We start from the raw sequence: 16,461 nt of genomic DNA, 5'->3' as shown, positions 1-16,461 counted from the left end.
GCCCTCTGCTCTGCCAAAACATGGAAAAGCACAAGTAGGATAACCCTTCTGTGGTGCTGCTATCAAACAGGCATTGCTCTCTAAGCCAGTATATAGGGGGACCTGCAAAATGCAGAAAAGGAACAAGAGTAGATTTAATTCCGTATAGACTTCACCTGAGTAATCATAGTCAGAGCAAACTAGTCACTGTGACAAAGGAGCACAAAAAACAGACTCTTACAGCTTCTCTTTGGACTGGCTGCTTCTGCACTTAGGGATGGCGTGTACCTGACTGCCAGCCCCAGGGTCACCTGGGCCTGTGCCCATCACAGCAAGTTTCAGCTCCCCTCTGGCTACATGTTTCTTTTCTCCTTTCCATGGGCACGGCTTGCAAAGCAGGCCAGGGAAGCACACCCAGGTTTTCCATACCTCAGTGGAAATTATTCCAGGCACAGACTGTGGTAGGATGCTTTCTTCTCCTTCAGCTCCTTGTGTGGACTCTGCTCTCAGATTATTTCCTCGGCAGCTCTTGCCTGCTATGTAGTAGTTATGCCAGTCATTTTCCTTGCGTGGGTAAGGTCTGAGGTCCTGGGTACATGACCCAGAGCCTGAGGCTGAACAAGTCTCTGTTTCAGCATGGTGAAGATAAGTGCTGTGCATACCTATCATGGAATTAGGGCCATGGGAGATGCCAGGCTTGGCCAGGAGTATGCAGTAACTGCTTTGAGCTGAGCTGATATTCCTTCACTCTTAAACCCCTGGGAATGTCCACATTTCACTTGAAGAATTGTGTTGCCAAACTGTCGTCTTTCTTCTGGGGTCACATCACTGGGCTGACTGACGTATGTAAGGATTTCTATTCTTGGGAAGTCTTCCAACATCAAAATGCCAGCCTGATGGAGTACAGCTGCTTTTTAACAAGCCCCGAGTAAGACTCTGCTTTGGTTTATGAACTCCTGGTGCATCGCACAGATTCTTGATGCTGTTCTATAGTGATATCTATTTTGCTTGTTACAAGCTTTCAAGCGCTTTTGAAGTACCAGCGTGTTAACTGACTGCTGAACTGACAATACAAGCTTTAATCTACACTGCTGCGTTAGCCTGGTACTTGATGATGGAAGAGCCAAAGAAACAGCTGAACCTGGTAGAAAGACCCATTGAAGCCAAATAACTTAGCTAATACGCTTTGTAACCAGTGTGTTTCTCAGAAGCAGTAAGATTAAGTGGATCAGCTGGTGTGCTCTGTGCCTGGTGGAAAGAAGCTTATTTGAATTAAGAGGACCAGAGAATCTGTGCCTCAGTCCAGAAATAAAAATGAGTTCCACAGAAGACCTTGACTATCCTCAAGTCATCTTGCAATACAGCAGTGGATTTTTAGTCTCAAAGGTAAGAAATATAACTCAGTCTTGGATAGATGTCTAAGAGTACGGAGACAGAAATATTCAAGAATCTCACTTTAGGTCCTGAATGTAAGTCTTTGGAATGAAAACCATCTCATATGAAAGCATCCTGTCTGCTCATCTAGGCAGGAAGGAAATTTGAAAAGAAAAAAGATTTGAAAGTGACCTGACCCATCAGGATAGACTTAGCATTTATTGAGACCTCTCTGACCTTTGGAGGCTTGGATGAGCAGACCTTGTCTCTGCATGAGACTTTATAAAAAACACAGGCGTTTATAGCTGAGGGCTTGCTGTCTGACTGCCTCAAATGTGGAAGGTTCCTTCGGAGGTGGGATTTCTTCCCACTTTTCATTTTTGGAGTTTGAGAAACAGACAGCTGACTTGAATTGCCTTTTTCTCTCCCTGTTAAAACATGCAAAGAATAAGATTTTTCAAATATCTTCTTAAAGTATTTCCTTCCCTCTCCCATGGTTTGTCTGTATGTATTATGCAGAAGGCTGAGGTTGAGAACTTCTGTGTATTGCCTCTTTTCAGATGAAAGAAAGAGTCTAGTATAATGACTGTTTTTTCCAAACAGCATTTGATTAAGGCACAAAGGTAGAACTAGTAGTTCCGCTTTCCTTATTGTTTACTGATGTTATTTGCCTTTCTGTGTGTGTAAGCACATGGGCATAAAATTATAATATCCAGTGCAGTGGAGATTTTTTTTCCTCATTTACTGTTTAGTTACCTTTCCTATTGTCCCTTGCTGCACCTCTGGCCAACATGGTAACGGAAGGAATGCTCTTTGGGCTGTGCAAATACTGCTGCGTCATAAGGCTCCTGAAAGGCAGAGCTGACAGTAAAGAGAGGAAAAATGAATAATGAAAAATTGTTTTGCTGGTGGGAAAGAGGAGTGCCCAATGCTTTCCAAATTAACACTGGTTTTTGAGAAACAATCTCAATTTTGGTTAAACCATGTTCTTACTGAGGGTAAAAGGAGCTTCCCATGGACTTTATCAAATCATTGTACATACAGGCAGTCAATTGAGTTGATGCTTTTGTTACTGTTTTAGGAGTGTTTGTGTGGCCAGAGAAATAGGCTAATACTTGTAAATTTGACTGTGTACAGCTAAAGAAGCATGTTTTTCTTATATATGGTTACATATGTCTGTCTGAAGGTTGAGGGTCGTTCCTGGAGATGTTACATAGCTTCCTTCTCTATGAAAAGGCAGGGCAACTCTGCTGGCCCGAATGAGGCACTCCTTTTGGCTGAGAGGAACCTCCCTGCCTCGGGGAGACCACTGTAGTCATGCACATCAGTCCCTGAAAATAGGGTCCGTAGGGTGGGATATTCCCCCCTGCTGCAAGCCAGAGGAGAGTCTCCAGGGTTCACTGGAGCATCCTTAGTTAAAGAACAGAAACAGCAACAGAAAAACCCACCACCACACAGTCTTGCCTTTCTCCAGGCAAAATGCAAGAGAGACTATGAGAATGTGCTCTGAAACTAAGGAAGAGGCAGGAACATTCACACCCAAAACCTGGTCTGTAAATGTGAACCTTTGTGAGCCAAAAACATTGGCTGGCTTTGCCAGAAAAGGAAAAGAAGTGAAAAAAGGTGCACTACAAGCACCAGTATGGTATTACCGGTGTTCAGAGAAACTTCAATTTAATCATTAGACTTGTTTATATGAAATACGATTTTACACGAAAAAAAAATTATGATTTGTGTATTTTCTCCAACAAAGCAGCTCTAGAAATGCAATAGGCTTTGGTGCTTTCACCTGATCCCTCGCTCCCACCTTTCCTTACCCCCAGGTTATGTTCACTGCCTGTGAGTTGGGGGTGTTTGATCTTCTGCTGGAGTCAGGAGAGCCTCTGTCTTCAGATGCCATTGCTGCGCACTTGGGTACCAGCACCACAGGGATGGAAAGACTGCTGGATGCCTGTGTGGGATTGAAGCTCTTGGTAGTAGAGCTGACGCAAGAAGGAGGTAATAAAGGCAGAAGAAGGGGAAGAAACTAAAAGTCTTAAACCTCTGATGGTTTTGAAACTGAGGTGAGGTCTGTGGGGGGAGGTGATATCTAGTGTTAGGCCAGTTACTGTAGCTGGAAGGATGAGAGAATTGCTTGAGAACACCATCCCCTCTTCAGCTGAAAGAGAAGCAGCAAGTATCAACATGATTAAAGGTGTAAAGTAATACCCAGGTGAGGGGCTCTATATCCCTAACCTTCATTGTGCAAGAGCCTCAGGTGACCTTGGAGAAGATATTCAGAGTCTCTGCAGAGCTGGTCTCAAGAAAACTCTGAGGTGTATGATTTTAAACCTTAAAACAAAATGCCAGGGTGGATGGGCAACAACATGATTTAAAAACACATCTTGATTTTCTTTTTTTTGTGGGTTTACCACTGTGTGAAGTATTTTGTTAGGTTGCTGATCTGAACTGAGAGGTGATGTAACTTTGCCCTTGCATCAGAGATGTTGAGTCCACGTGGTCAGAAGGAATCTGTGGCCATCAGGCAGCTGGTCAGGACTAGCCAGATTCTTACAAGTTGTGTCCCCTGCTCTGGCTTGTGTTGCCTTGCCCTGTTTTAGGGCTTACAGTATTTGCCCAATGAGTTTAGGAAGAGCAGGATCTATCTTTTATATTCCTTTTATATGCCAGTCCTGTGGATGAGTGATGCCACTGCAGATGCATTGGAGGAAGCGGGGGAGATTTCTGTGAGTCCTTTGGGCATTCATCTGTCTGCAGTAGGTCCTGCCCTAGTGAACTGAGAGGGGGTAGGTGTGGTTGGCATGATGTTTTGGGGACTTGTCTCCCACTTGCTGACCTTGTTGATTCGGGAAAAAAAGACTTGTCTGCAAGGGCTTCTCATTTAAATAGAGCATACCAAAAGTTTCCTCTGACAGAAGCCTATAGGTAAATGATTTTTTTTTCTGTTCTTGAAATAAATGTTTGTTGCTGGAGTAAGTGTAGGTAGATAGTGTTTACTCACATTGAATGGGGCAACACACATTTCAGCAGCCCTCACCCACTGCTCATTGCAGTGGAAGGATTGATTGTAGAAGCAATGTGTTTGTGTCTTTGGTCATGTAGACATCTTCTGGTGATAAGTACCATGCTGTATGATAGGTTTGGCGAGGTGGTATAGGATACATGTTAGCAAATGTATTTATTTCACCCTTTAGCCCTCTACAGAAACACAGAAATTTCCAACATCTACCTTACAAAATCAAGTCCCAAGTCTCAGTATCATATTATGATGTATTACTCCAATACAGTCTACTTGTGCTGGCACTACCTCGCCGATGCTGTAAGGTAAGGAGGAGTGTTGTGTGCTGTCTGTTGCAGACTGTGTTGCGACATCTGTGTGGCTGCTCTGAGAGTGATGTTTCTGGGGAAGGGCACAATGAAGATGCTGGCTGGCTTTCTCGGAAAGAAAATCCAACAGATCATTTTGGCTGTTAACCCAGCTAATATGTGTTCTTGTTTCTTCTTGTTTTCCATTTGTGTGTGTTCTTGTTTTCCTTTTCCTTCTGATGGTAGAGATGATCTAGGAATAAGATTTCTGTTTGCTTGACCTTCAGGAAAGCACTTGATCATTACAGTGGCTTTTACTTGAGGAAGCATCAACAAAGTAAATGATGAGTAATGATGGCTTTGCAACACTTGTGTTGCAAAGGTGATTAGGAGTAGTTTAATATGGGGCTGGAGTCTCACTTGTTCCAGTCCTTGCAACTGATGATCAAACATAGTGTGTGTGATGGTGATGATTGCACCAGTCTCGCATCTTTACCTGAGATGTGTTCCCATAAATCATAGAATCACAGAATGGTTTGTATTGTAAAGGATATTAAAGGTCATCTAGAGCAAGCCCCCTGCCATGGGCAGGGACACCTTCCACTAGATCAGGTTGCTCAAAGCCCCATCCAACCTGGCCTTGAACAGAACCAGTCATTCTTGTGAAAGATTGAGAAATATATCAGCGTATTTTGGGGTGGCAAGTGAGGGTGCCTTTACAGCCATTACAAACAGGCTGGCATATATTCTGTGCAAAGTTGAACATCTTCCACAGTGATGAACTAGCTGAAACTACAGCCCCAAGGTTTGTTTGGGTGAAAGAAAAAGAAATCCACACTCATATGCTTTTTTTGGTTGCTATTTTAGAGAAGGAAGAAACCAATATGAAAGAGCTTTTGGCATTTCATCTAAAGACCCTTTTGGAGCAATGTACAGGTAATCATTAGTATATTTATAGAAATTTTATTCTTCTTATTGTAGATAAAATTAATTTTTTTGATTATGACTCAGGACAATCAAAAATGATGGTGTGAGAATCCCAGTCATCAGAACCATCATGCAGTGTTTTCCTTTCTCAATACTATCCATTACTGGGACACTGTCTGATATTTTGGATAGAAGTATATAACTTCCTATTCTGAAAAACATATCACAGGTCTCTGGCACAGAGGCAACGGTAGTTGAAGGAAAAAAAATCCCTTGGAAACCTGAGAATTAGCAACGTAATACACTGTTGGACTTCGCTAGTCTTAATTCCCTATTTAAATGTATGAATGCATAGCTGTACCCTTCTGCTACAGTAAGACTCAAGGTAGGTTTATATGCAAAGAGAATGTATTCAGTGTCAATAAAAACAGAGAATTAGTGTTTAAGCTAAAACTTTTAATAATAGTTATATGATACGAATCACCAAGGGTATTATAAGTTACCTTTTCTACATGCTGTGTCTGTTTGCATTACTAGATCAGAAGAAGAAATGCTGAAATTCATGGCTGGCCAGAACTCAGTATGGAGTATATGTGGCAGAGATGTTCTTGCTGCATTTGACCTTTCCCATTTCACGCAGATCTGTGACCTGGGAGGTGAGCATCAGTAGATCTTCTTTAACAAGCCTCTGAACTGTTTTCATTTACAAGCTCTGAAAAGAAAAATAACTCCTATATTATATGATGGACAAAGTAATGGAAAGCAGGACATATCTCAGAATCTTGTCAGCAGTAAAGGGAGTGTTTTACTGATTTGGTTGGGCTAAAAAGAGAAATGTGAGAGTGGTGAGAGCATTAGGAAGCTGAATGCTTTTCTCTACAGAGTCTCATTTGTTTGAGTAGTGGCCCATCCTCTTGTGTACATGGCAGGTTTGGCATTTTTTTTCTTGCCTTGCTTGATACATTCTTCCAGTGCCAGCCTCTTTCCCGCCTCCCCTTCAGTCAGTGTCGTTGAGATATTGTCTGCAGCCTTTTACCCTGCAGCGCCCCGCTGTCCCAGCACCGCTGAGCATTGCCAGGACTCATGGGACGGGTCAGGTTCCCTCACGGGCTCCATCACTGCTTCCCCAGTGCCTGGTTTAGTGGCTCTCTTTTTCATTTCCCACCTTCCAACATCCACAGCTGGATCTGGCTGAGGGGATGCCCAAGAGCTGTAAGGGCTGGGTCTGACGCCATAGGCCTGGGTGCTGGAGGCCCGGGGGCTTCCTGCAGAGCAAATGGAGACGGTGGCCTCTCCTGCCCCTCCTCTTGCCTTTCAGCAACACGTGGGGAGCAAATGTACCTTGCCAGCTGCCATGAGCCTGAAGGCACCATTGCCTGCATTGCTTCATGGGGGTGTTGCTGAACAGGTTCGTTTTGTGTCAGCACTGACCTTCTTTTGCTCTCCCCAAAGGAGGTGGAGGAGCTTTGGCTCGGGAGTGTGTTTCTTTGTACCCAAATTCCACGGTAACAATTTATGACCTTCCGAAAGTTGTGCAAGTGGCCAAAGAGCATTTTATTCCCCCTGAGGAGCATCGGATCGCTTTCCATGAAGGTAGGTGCAGACAGCAGTGTAGTGTTGTCACAGCTGTTGCTCCTGAGCCCTTTGTCACTGCTCAGAGGTGCCATACTGGATGCTCAGGTGTCCAGCTGCCCCTTACGTAGGCAGAGCGTTCCAGATTGCAGCTTCCCCAGCCCAGGTCTGCAGTTCATTGCTACTGCAGGGCTGTCCCAGTTGTGTACCTGCAGCTACCTTCTCTCAGAGACATGACTCGGTTATTCAGCAGCCCAGAAGCTCTTTACTCCTGAACAGAACTATTTGATATCTTCAGAACAAGGGTACTTTAACAAAAAAAAAAAGTCCTGCAATTTTGAAAAACTGCCATGCCATGTTATAAATCTTCCTAACACTCCCTTTTCTCCTGTGCAGGCCTCCTGGCAGATGTGAGGAATGCCAGGCCTGCTCTGAGCAAGGGGTTTTCCTTCTCTGGTCACGATTGATTGACTTTCAAGTCCTAACATATTTCAGGATTTGAATGTGGGTGAGCTTGCCCATATTCCTCTGGCCCAGTCCGTAGATCTTGCATGGTCTTTGCACCATCTATGATGAAAATGAGTGTAGGGAGATCTAATTTTTAATGTTTACAAAAGCCTTCAAAGCATTGGAATGACTTAATATTGCTTGAAGCTCAGAGAGAGGAAAGAAGCCTTGAGGAAGGAAGGGAGTACATAAAAACAAAGATGGAGAAACACAGGAAATGTTACGTGTGCCGGTGGAAATGACGAAGTAAAATGCAGAGATAAAAATCTGAATGCAGTACACCAGGTGCCGAACAAAAGGCATGATGATGAAGCTAGTGCTAGGACGTGAGAAGTGTGTATTTTCTCCTTATGGATTTATGATGTAGCTCGGTGGTTACTGCTGGTCTTTGAAAATTTGCTTAAATAAGGGAAAATTCTTTCCTTTTTTCCATGACAGAAATGATGAGAAACTGTCTCCTCTTCTTAACGCTTTATGAATCTGAATTCCTGTTATTGGAGAAAACTTAAACTCAAATGCTTTTCTGTGCATCAAAGGCTGTTTCGGATGAGCTGCTGCTTTTAAACATTTCAGACCTTCTTGAGACTGAACAAGAACAAAATCCCCTCTGCAGTGCCTCAGAGGACTTTTGCCTAGTAACTCTGGAGCTCTCTGATGTGGGTGATGGACATGGCAAGCCCAGAGCCTTTAGAACTGGACAGAACTGAAAATATTTGCTTAACTCGGCACTCTGTGTTTTGGGGGTTTTGTGTAATACATGTATTCTTGCTTTACAGGAGACTTCTTTAGCGATTCAATTCCAGAAGCTGAACTGTATATTTTATCCAAGATACTGCATGATTGGGATGATGACAAATGCAGGCAGCTGCTGGCAAAAGTCCACAAGGCTTGCAAACCTGGTAGGTGTGAGCTCTTGAAGAGCAGGGAGACTCTTGCCCATCAGTTGTGTGAAGCACACCAGTCTCGATGCGCACTTTGGGTGGCAGAGTTTCAGTGCAGGGGTTTCTTGGTTTAGTATTTTGCTTTCCTAAGCCAGCTGCGTGCAGCTGAGCCAAATAGTGCCTGGTCTAAGTTCTCATTGTCTGGCTTCCAGTTCTAGTCGCCTCCTCCACAGGGACTCCTCTTTCAAGATATTTAGGTATAAGGACTGGGGATTTGGGGAATTGTTTAGGCAGACGCGTCTATACGTCATAGTAAAAATCCCATTAAGCATCGCGTTGAACCCTTGAGCTTTGAAAATACTGCCTATAGAGCCAGGTTTTCAGCAAAATCAGTAAGCCCAGCTCCTGTGGGTTTCAGCTTGGGGAAACGGGAATTTCTAACCCAGCTGTAGCACCCCCTTCAATCCCAGTACATCAGTACCTCAGTAGCCAGAGACACGCTCCGATTCTTTTTCTAGTTCATTGTCTTCTGTGATGCTGAAATATGACTTAACGTAGAGGCTTCTTCTTCCTGAAACTAAAGGTTAGGATCTCAGCTGAAAAATATCTCGTCTTCTCAGAGCTCAGCGTATGTTTTGTTTCTCTTTCTTCAACCAGGCGGTGGAGTGCTGCTGGTTGAATCACTTCTGAATGAAGATAAAAGTGGGCCTTTAGAAACCCAGCTGTATTCTTTGAATATGTTGGTGCAGACAGAAGGAAAAGAGCGAACAGCAGCAGAGTACAGCAAGCTCCTTGAAGCAGCTGGCTTTGGAGAGGTTCAAATCAAGAGGACTGGAAAACTCTATGATGCTGTTTTAGGAAAGAAATAATAGTATCTCCATTATGTACCTAACAAGATAGAATAAGTGGAAAAATGTGATATTCTCTTAGAAGACAATCATCAACTTAGCTTTTAGTTAAGGCAGCCAGCTTCTTTGTAAGTTGATACATTGTCGGGAGAGTCACTAATGATACACCTTGAGTGTGCATGGTTTGTAAACCTGGCAGCCTGATTAGGGCTTGCCTTTGGCTCTGGAAGGGAGAGAAAGAAATCGACACCTGTTCCCACAAGAAATAACCCACGAAAGAAATGTGTAGTGTGTCTGCTTCAGATTTTTTCATTCTTTCCAATTTTAACACTTTATCTGACAAAAGAAAATCTGAATTTGTACTTGGATTCCTGCAAAATAAAACTGATCATTGTACTGAGCTCTGTTACCTGCAGAATTCCTGGGGAATTGATATAGTTATAAACAGACTAAATTATGTCTCCTTGTGACTAGTCTTTTCAGAGTTGCAGGAGAAATCCTGTCTGAGCCTTGGGGAGATTGGCATGAAAAAGGATATTAATTTTTTTGTTTCCTTTAGCTTTTGATTTTAAGTTATGTGAAATAATTTTGTAGCTTGATGACTGGCTGGAGCCCCGTGATATTCTTTATAGGGCAGGCCCTGAGATGACAGCTGAGAGGGAGAATGATGCAGCCAAGTCATTCAGTTACGCACTGGGGAAGTCCTTATTGCATGCCTCCTGCTAGTTCTTGAAATCATTTGGTCAAGCACAACCTGCCATAACCTACCCAGTTCTTGGAAGCAGAATTACAGATTACTGGAGTGAGAAGCATTTGGAGAAGGCACCAGAAAGTCACTCTCTGCGGTTGTGGCTTGAACACTAATTGCATTTGCACATTAAGCTGGACACTAGGGAAGCCTGAGATAGTCTTCTCAGTAGCCATCTACAGGAGCCTCCTGCTCCTTTGATTGTAGGCGGAGCGTAGGCAGAAGGTAGCCTCAATAGGGAAAAATTGACCTTTCGTCATGTTTTGTGATATCAAAATCGAATCACAAGGCTGTAATGGTCCTTCTCATCCTTAAAAGCAACAGGGCACAGTTCATAAGCTACTCTGTAGGTAGTGGGTTTATGCCCGAGTAGGATCTTGCCCTGTAGATATCGACAGGATATTGCAGGAGTTTGGGCAAGTGGTTTTGGAGAATTCCCTCGCAAGCTGCAGTCACCGTGCAGTGTTCCCTACCTGCGAGTTATGTGGCATGAAGGTGACTTTGCCAGGAGCTGCAGCGTGTGAGTAATGTGTTCTGAGTGCTTGCTCGCTTTTCAGACAAGGTGAGGTGTTGCATCCTGCAGCAGCTGGCACGGACGCAAATAATGAAATTAGGCTGACCAGGTCTTTGTTGATTCCCCCACGCCCTAAAAAAACAAATGTTCAGAGAAATTGTTTTGCTGCTTTGACTGTACCAAAGCAGCCAATGAAGTATGCTGGGGGAAAAAGCCAAAACTCATGTCTGAACTTTCTCTGATACACTTTTTCCCCCAAAAAAGTTGCATGCCCATGGACTGGTTGTTGCTCACATGTCTGCACTTTTCCTGAGCCAGTAGACAGGCCAGTCATGGTCAGCATGCTGCAGCTGCATATATAAACGGACACATCATATACACATCACACACCTTGATGAGTCAGAGAATTCCTGTTTCGGCTGGTGTCAGTATTAATTCTGCTCTTGACTTGAAAAAAAAACATGAGCAGGCCGTTTTGGTTTGTCAAAACAAATCCTGCAATGAGTTGATTCTTGATATGCTCTGCATGTCATTAACTTACCAGTGAGTGGCTTGGGCACAACTTGAATAGGCAAGATGCACACCTGGTTTTGACATGCCTTTTAGCTGTATCAAGATTCAAAGATGCTGGGTCTTTAAAGAACAGGATTGACCCATCATTACCTGGAATACAGATGGATATGAATGAAGTGCAGAATGGTGATTGCAGAATTTGAAGATCATTGGTATTTAAATGACTTTTAAGGATCAGCTGTGATGCCATATCAGAGCAGCTAAACACCAACACATGATCGCAGTGTGCTTTCACTGCCTGCGCTAAGCAGAACCTCCAGCTGGCTGTAGCTTGGGCTGCTCGTTCCTTATCTGCTAGTTGGCGTTTGAGTATCCAGCTTCTGGGGAGATGCAAAAACATTCTTGGCTACTCTCTTATGCTAGATGACCAAGGAAATACTGGAGTATGCGGAAGGAAGATACTAAAATTCTATATTCACCTTCAGAGACCAGACCTTTGAAACCACAAAATAATGTAATAAGAGGACTCGTGCTGCTTCCATTAGACTTCATTTATTTATCTACTCAGTTCTGATTTTCCTATTCTTCTTCACCCTCCTGCCCTTTCCTCCACAGTGTGTTTAACCTCCTCTTCCTTCGGAGTCTCTCTTTTCTCCCATGACCCAAAGAGAGCAGGTTGCTCTATGAGCACAGAGCAAGTCAGTGCCAGAGTAAGAGAGTAAGCCCAGAGTGCTCTGAGCTTAAGACCTGCCTTGACAAAGCAGAGGCATAGCTGGTCTCATCAGAGCCTTTTTTTTTCTTTTCCTTTTTTTCTTTTTTTTTTCCTAAATGACAAAGACTGTGAAGAAGACTTGAAACAAGTGCTTTGCTGTATGCAGGTAAATTAAAACCCTGTTTGCCCTATGGTTTCTATGCTCCAACAGGCATTTTTGATGACACCTTGTTATATATGGGGTCTTTCAGCTGTGTGTTTTGCTTATCATGTTTTGCTTGTTTTAATGTTAAAAAAAGATTGTATAGGAACAAAGCCATAAGGTGGAGGTTTCCAAGTTACTTGTGTTTTGGGTAATGAAAGCAGTTCCCAAGTTCAGCCCCTTTCATGGTGCTGGGATGAGAAGTTTTCTGTTTGATGCAGATGGCTCTTATCAACAGAGTTCTTTTCCCCTGTCATGGAGCTTTTAGCCATATAGGCTGAGATAAATTTTCTAGCTCCCAAGATGACTTAGGAGTAACGAATGAAACCTGCCCATAGCTGAGGTGAATAAGCCAAGAGCAGAAGAAGAGAGGTTTGAATGCACCAGGCAGGAAACGTATTCCGTGAGCTGAGACTGGCCATGCCCAGCTGGGCTGGGTGAGTGCAGCTGCCCCCAAGGCTGCTCTGTCTGGTAGGACAGAAGCTTCCAGCACGGCCTTGGCCTGGTGGCCTGGGAATTATATGAAAGAGCAGAGGGCAGGAGAGGCCAGGGAATTTGCCTTGTTAACATGCTGACTGGAAGCTGAAGGGTGCTACTTTTCAAAGGGATGCCTCTCCACCCTCCAGGTCCCTTTGAGAAGTTTCCTTCCAGATACCTGCGAAGGAGCCAAGTCCAAGATGCTCTATAATGTCTCCCGAGGTGCACACAGCCTTGCTCTTGGTACCCATGAGCATGTATGCATTCATGGGTGCCTTGAATACAGCCATGGCCTTCAGTTCCATCTGATCTCTGTGCCTCACTAGGTCAGCAGCTCTCACCTCTGCTCTTTCCAGATCAGGTGGTTCTTCCACTCAGCCAACGACACCTCTGTCCAAGGCCCCATCATCTGCTAGCGCGTCCAGGTGCTTGGGCCAGCCATAGCCTTACGGAATCTGTTTATAGCAATATTAAATGTATCGTTACTTTTGTTGGTTTAATTTCTTTTTGTCTGTGACAGCAGTCTTTTCTTTTTTAGTGGTAATTAAGTCTGGGCTAACAATAATTCAATTCTCAAGACTTCATTAGACTGGGTGAGGTGGGTTCCTGGCTCTGCATGGGAGAGGTATTACTTTTGCCCATGAGAGTGATTCCTGATATCTCAGTGAGAAGAGGATTGCCCTTGCTGGTGAGGGGCCACCAGTCTTACACTAACTTTGCCTCATGTTGACTTCACAGGGCTCCAGCTCTGGCCTATGGGTCTTGTTATTTGGCTGTTTTGAGAAACTAACGAGTGAAGCAGAGCTTGATAACAAGTGTCCCTTGCTGTTTATTATCCCACACTTAGATTTCCGCATTGTAACAAAGGCCTTGAAAGCATGGGTGCAGGCTGAAGACAGGTGCCCCAGCATCGTCAAGAGCTTGCTGACAGTCAGTGGTCACTGAAGAAGTACAACATTGAGCACTGGGAAAACTGCTTCAAATATAACAAACAAAAGAAACCATAACTAGGCAAGAAAAAAACAGTGGAGGAGCAGAGCAAGGAACTTCTGCCTAGAAAAACAACAGCCCGGTATGCAGCTGGGTCAGGCGGAGGCTGGGGGCTGAGTGCTGCCTAGAAACACCTTACCAAAGGAGACGTCAAACAGAGAGGAGAGGGGTGGAAAATTGTCACCACAGGAGCTGTGGTTGCAGAAGCACCGCGGGACAGTGGGAACCAGGCACATGCCCCTAGGGTCCCTGCAGGCTCCAGGGTCCAGCTCTCCCTCCCTCCACCTGCCTGCTCCTAGAGCCCCATCGAGGGACCTGGGACCTGGGACCTGCCCACCAGTTGTCCTGGACTGTGTGTGCTGCTATAAGTGCGTGTGTGTTTTTCCCCACAAATTCTGTACATTTCTCCCCTCTAATGCTCTAGCACCTCAAAAAAGCCTTATTGCAAACCAACTTTGTTTTGGGCAAGAGCAACATTTTGAATGAAGCTCCAGAAGGGTTATGGAGAATGTTCTACACTGGGGGCGGGGGGGTGAGGTGAGAGAGAGGCGGTGGGGGGTGCTTTCTGAATCTCAGTCAGGAAGGCCCGAAACAAATACCTTAATAAGATAACTGTTTTAATAAGACAGAATAATGAGAAGAATATAGATAGCAAGTAAATCTTACATCCCTTCAGATGCCAGGCACCCATGTTTGTGCAGCATTTGATGGAGCCCAGTTGGATTTTCCCACAGTGCGTTGTCCAGATCCTGTCCATGGAGGGAAGTGCCTCATTTTGGGTCATTTGAGTTATTATATAATTTTCTTACAAGAAAAAGGGTGTTCTCACGAGAACTTGTTGCTGCACAGTTAGATAAAGGCAAGGCCACGCGGGTGGTGTAATCGCTGGCAGCGAGTGGGATCTGCCTGCAGGCTCCCCTGTTACGGTGAGCTGGCTGCGCTCATCCTGCAGCCGAGGGATGTCAGTGGCACAGCACGGGCCTGAAGACCATCCTGGACGTGCAGCACGGTGCAGCATGGGCTCGTACCTGCTCAGCTTAGCAGGTCACTACGTCCTAAATATGCAACGGGCTCCCAGTCAGGATCAATACATTCCACCCCTTGGTCCACATACAGTTTACCTTTCCCAAAGATATTATACGTTACAGATTACATTAATAGCATACAGGCTTCTCAAGCTCTAAGTGCGAGGCCCAGTAGAGCAGACATGGCGTACCCAAGACCACTGACTCCTTGAGCACAATGTCTTCTGCAAGGCTGCCAGTAGAGTGGCTTCTAGAAGGTCAGCACGCTTCTTAAAAACTGGATGTTGTCACACCTTGCAGCCTCTGAAAGGGTTCAGTATCTGTGTGTGCAGGCTTGCCAAAAGCAATTTGATTGTAACAGGATAAAACAGATTTCTTAAAATAGAAAATACGTCTGTGTGTTACATATTAGTGCAATCTGACTGTCAGGATCTGACTAAAAACACATAAACCTCACTATTTCTTTCCAACATCTCAGGGTGGGTTTTGAGAATGACTTAAGGTTCATGTTGTTAGAAAGGTACATATTTAGTCTTTATCCTGTGCCATATCTTGTAGCTTTTAAACAGGTAATGGTTTTTGAAATGGAATACAGTCTTCAGTCAATAAAACTTTGGTGTGACAAATGAAGCAGTGCCAGTAGCACACGTTCCTGATTTCTTCTTTCAGCATTTATAGTACTGAAGAAAGACTGCAGTTCCAGGCTGTGATATGAATGCTAAGGATGCCAAAGTGCGACAAAATTGTTCACCTCTTAATGCTTATTAAAAACCTCATATGGAAACACTGAAATGTTGGTAGGATTTAATTTTTAGTTGGAGACTAGATAATCTAATACTACTATACAAACATTTCTTTCAGGCCTTTAGCTGTCAGAAGTGGCATTCAGCAGCCTTGGACTGCAAAGGAGGCTAAAAAGGCAATAAAAGTGATAGCACTAATATGTGTAGGAGTAAATATTAAGGCCCCAGTGTTACAGCTGCTGAGGGCAAGGATGTCTAATTGGCAAGAAGGAGTATTTTGTGTGCAGGGAGAGTGCAAAGAGGATGGAGCCAGACTCTTTTCAGTGGTGCCTGGTGACAAGACCAGAGGCAGAAACGTGATCATAGTGTTTCTGTTCCGGAAAAATGTCTGCAGCTATCCATGGCTCTAAAGAATTACTCTGGTGCAACAGATACCTTGTCATTGTGGAAAAAAAAATGTATCTTGTGTACTGTATCTTGTGACATTTTAATAATAAGGCCACACTAATTTGAAAACCACACTTTACCAGAAATGATTGGGTGTTCTGCATACCTAGCCTGTACATTTTGTTCCTCCCAGGTAGCCTGGCACTTGAAAAGCTGGAGTCACCATTTGTCCTGACATGTCCTGGTGTGGCAGCCCCAGGGGTACAGGATAGAGATGTGGAAAAAAATCCTTGAAAGTGCAGGAAATCCTCAAGCACAATGTCGTGGTTTAACCCCAACCGGCCACTGAGCACCACGCAGCTGCTCGCTCACTCCCCCCAGGTGGGATGGGGGAGAGAATCAGAAGGGTAAAAGTGAGAAAACTCATGGTTGAGATAAAGACAGTTTAATAGGGAAAGCAAAAGCCGCGCATGCAAGCAAAGCAAAACAAGGAATTCATTCGCTACTTCCCATCGGCAGGCAGGTGTTCAGCCATCCCCAGGAAAGCAGGGCTCTGTCACGCGTAACGGTTACTTGGGAAGACAAATGCCATCACTCCGAACGTCCCCCCCTCCTTCTTCTTCACCCAGCCTTATATGCTGAGCATGACGTCATATGGTATGGAATAGCCCATTGGCCAGCTGGGCCAGCTGTCCCGGCCACACTCCCTCCCAGCCCCCCGCACACCTGGCAGGGCACGGGAAGATGAAAAGTCCT

The 16,461-nt window shown here is 44.5% G+C and overlaps 1 protein-coding gene across 1 annotated transcript; it reads left to right on the top strand.

The window, feature by feature from the left end:
- The first annotated feature begins 1,293 nt into the window (after positions 1-1,293).
- On the top strand, positions 1,294-9,415 carry ASMT (acetylserotonin O-methyltransferase). Its single transcript, XM_009587440.1, has 8 exons — positions 1,294-1,365; positions 3,177-3,351; positions 4,548-4,677; positions 5,527-5,595; positions 6,124-6,242; positions 7,039-7,179; positions 8,442-8,564; positions 9,204-9,415. The coding sequence occupies exons 1-8, from the start codon at positions 1,294-1,296 to the stop codon at positions 9,413-9,415; spliced, it is 1,041 nt and encodes a 346-aa protein (XP_009585735.1).
- The last annotated feature ends 7,046 nt before the right edge of the window (positions 9,416-16,461 follow it).

The sequence above is a fragment of the Fulmarus glacialis genome, unplaced genomic scaffold, assembly GCF_000690835.1.
Source record: "Fulmarus glacialis isolate BGI_N327 unplaced genomic scaffold, ASM69083v1 scaffold9981, whole genome shotgun sequence".
Taxonomy (NCBI): domain Eukaryota; kingdom Metazoa; phylum Chordata; class Aves; order Procellariiformes; family Procellariidae; genus Fulmarus; species Fulmarus glacialis.
This window is presented reverse-complemented; position numbering and strand designations above follow the sequence as displayed.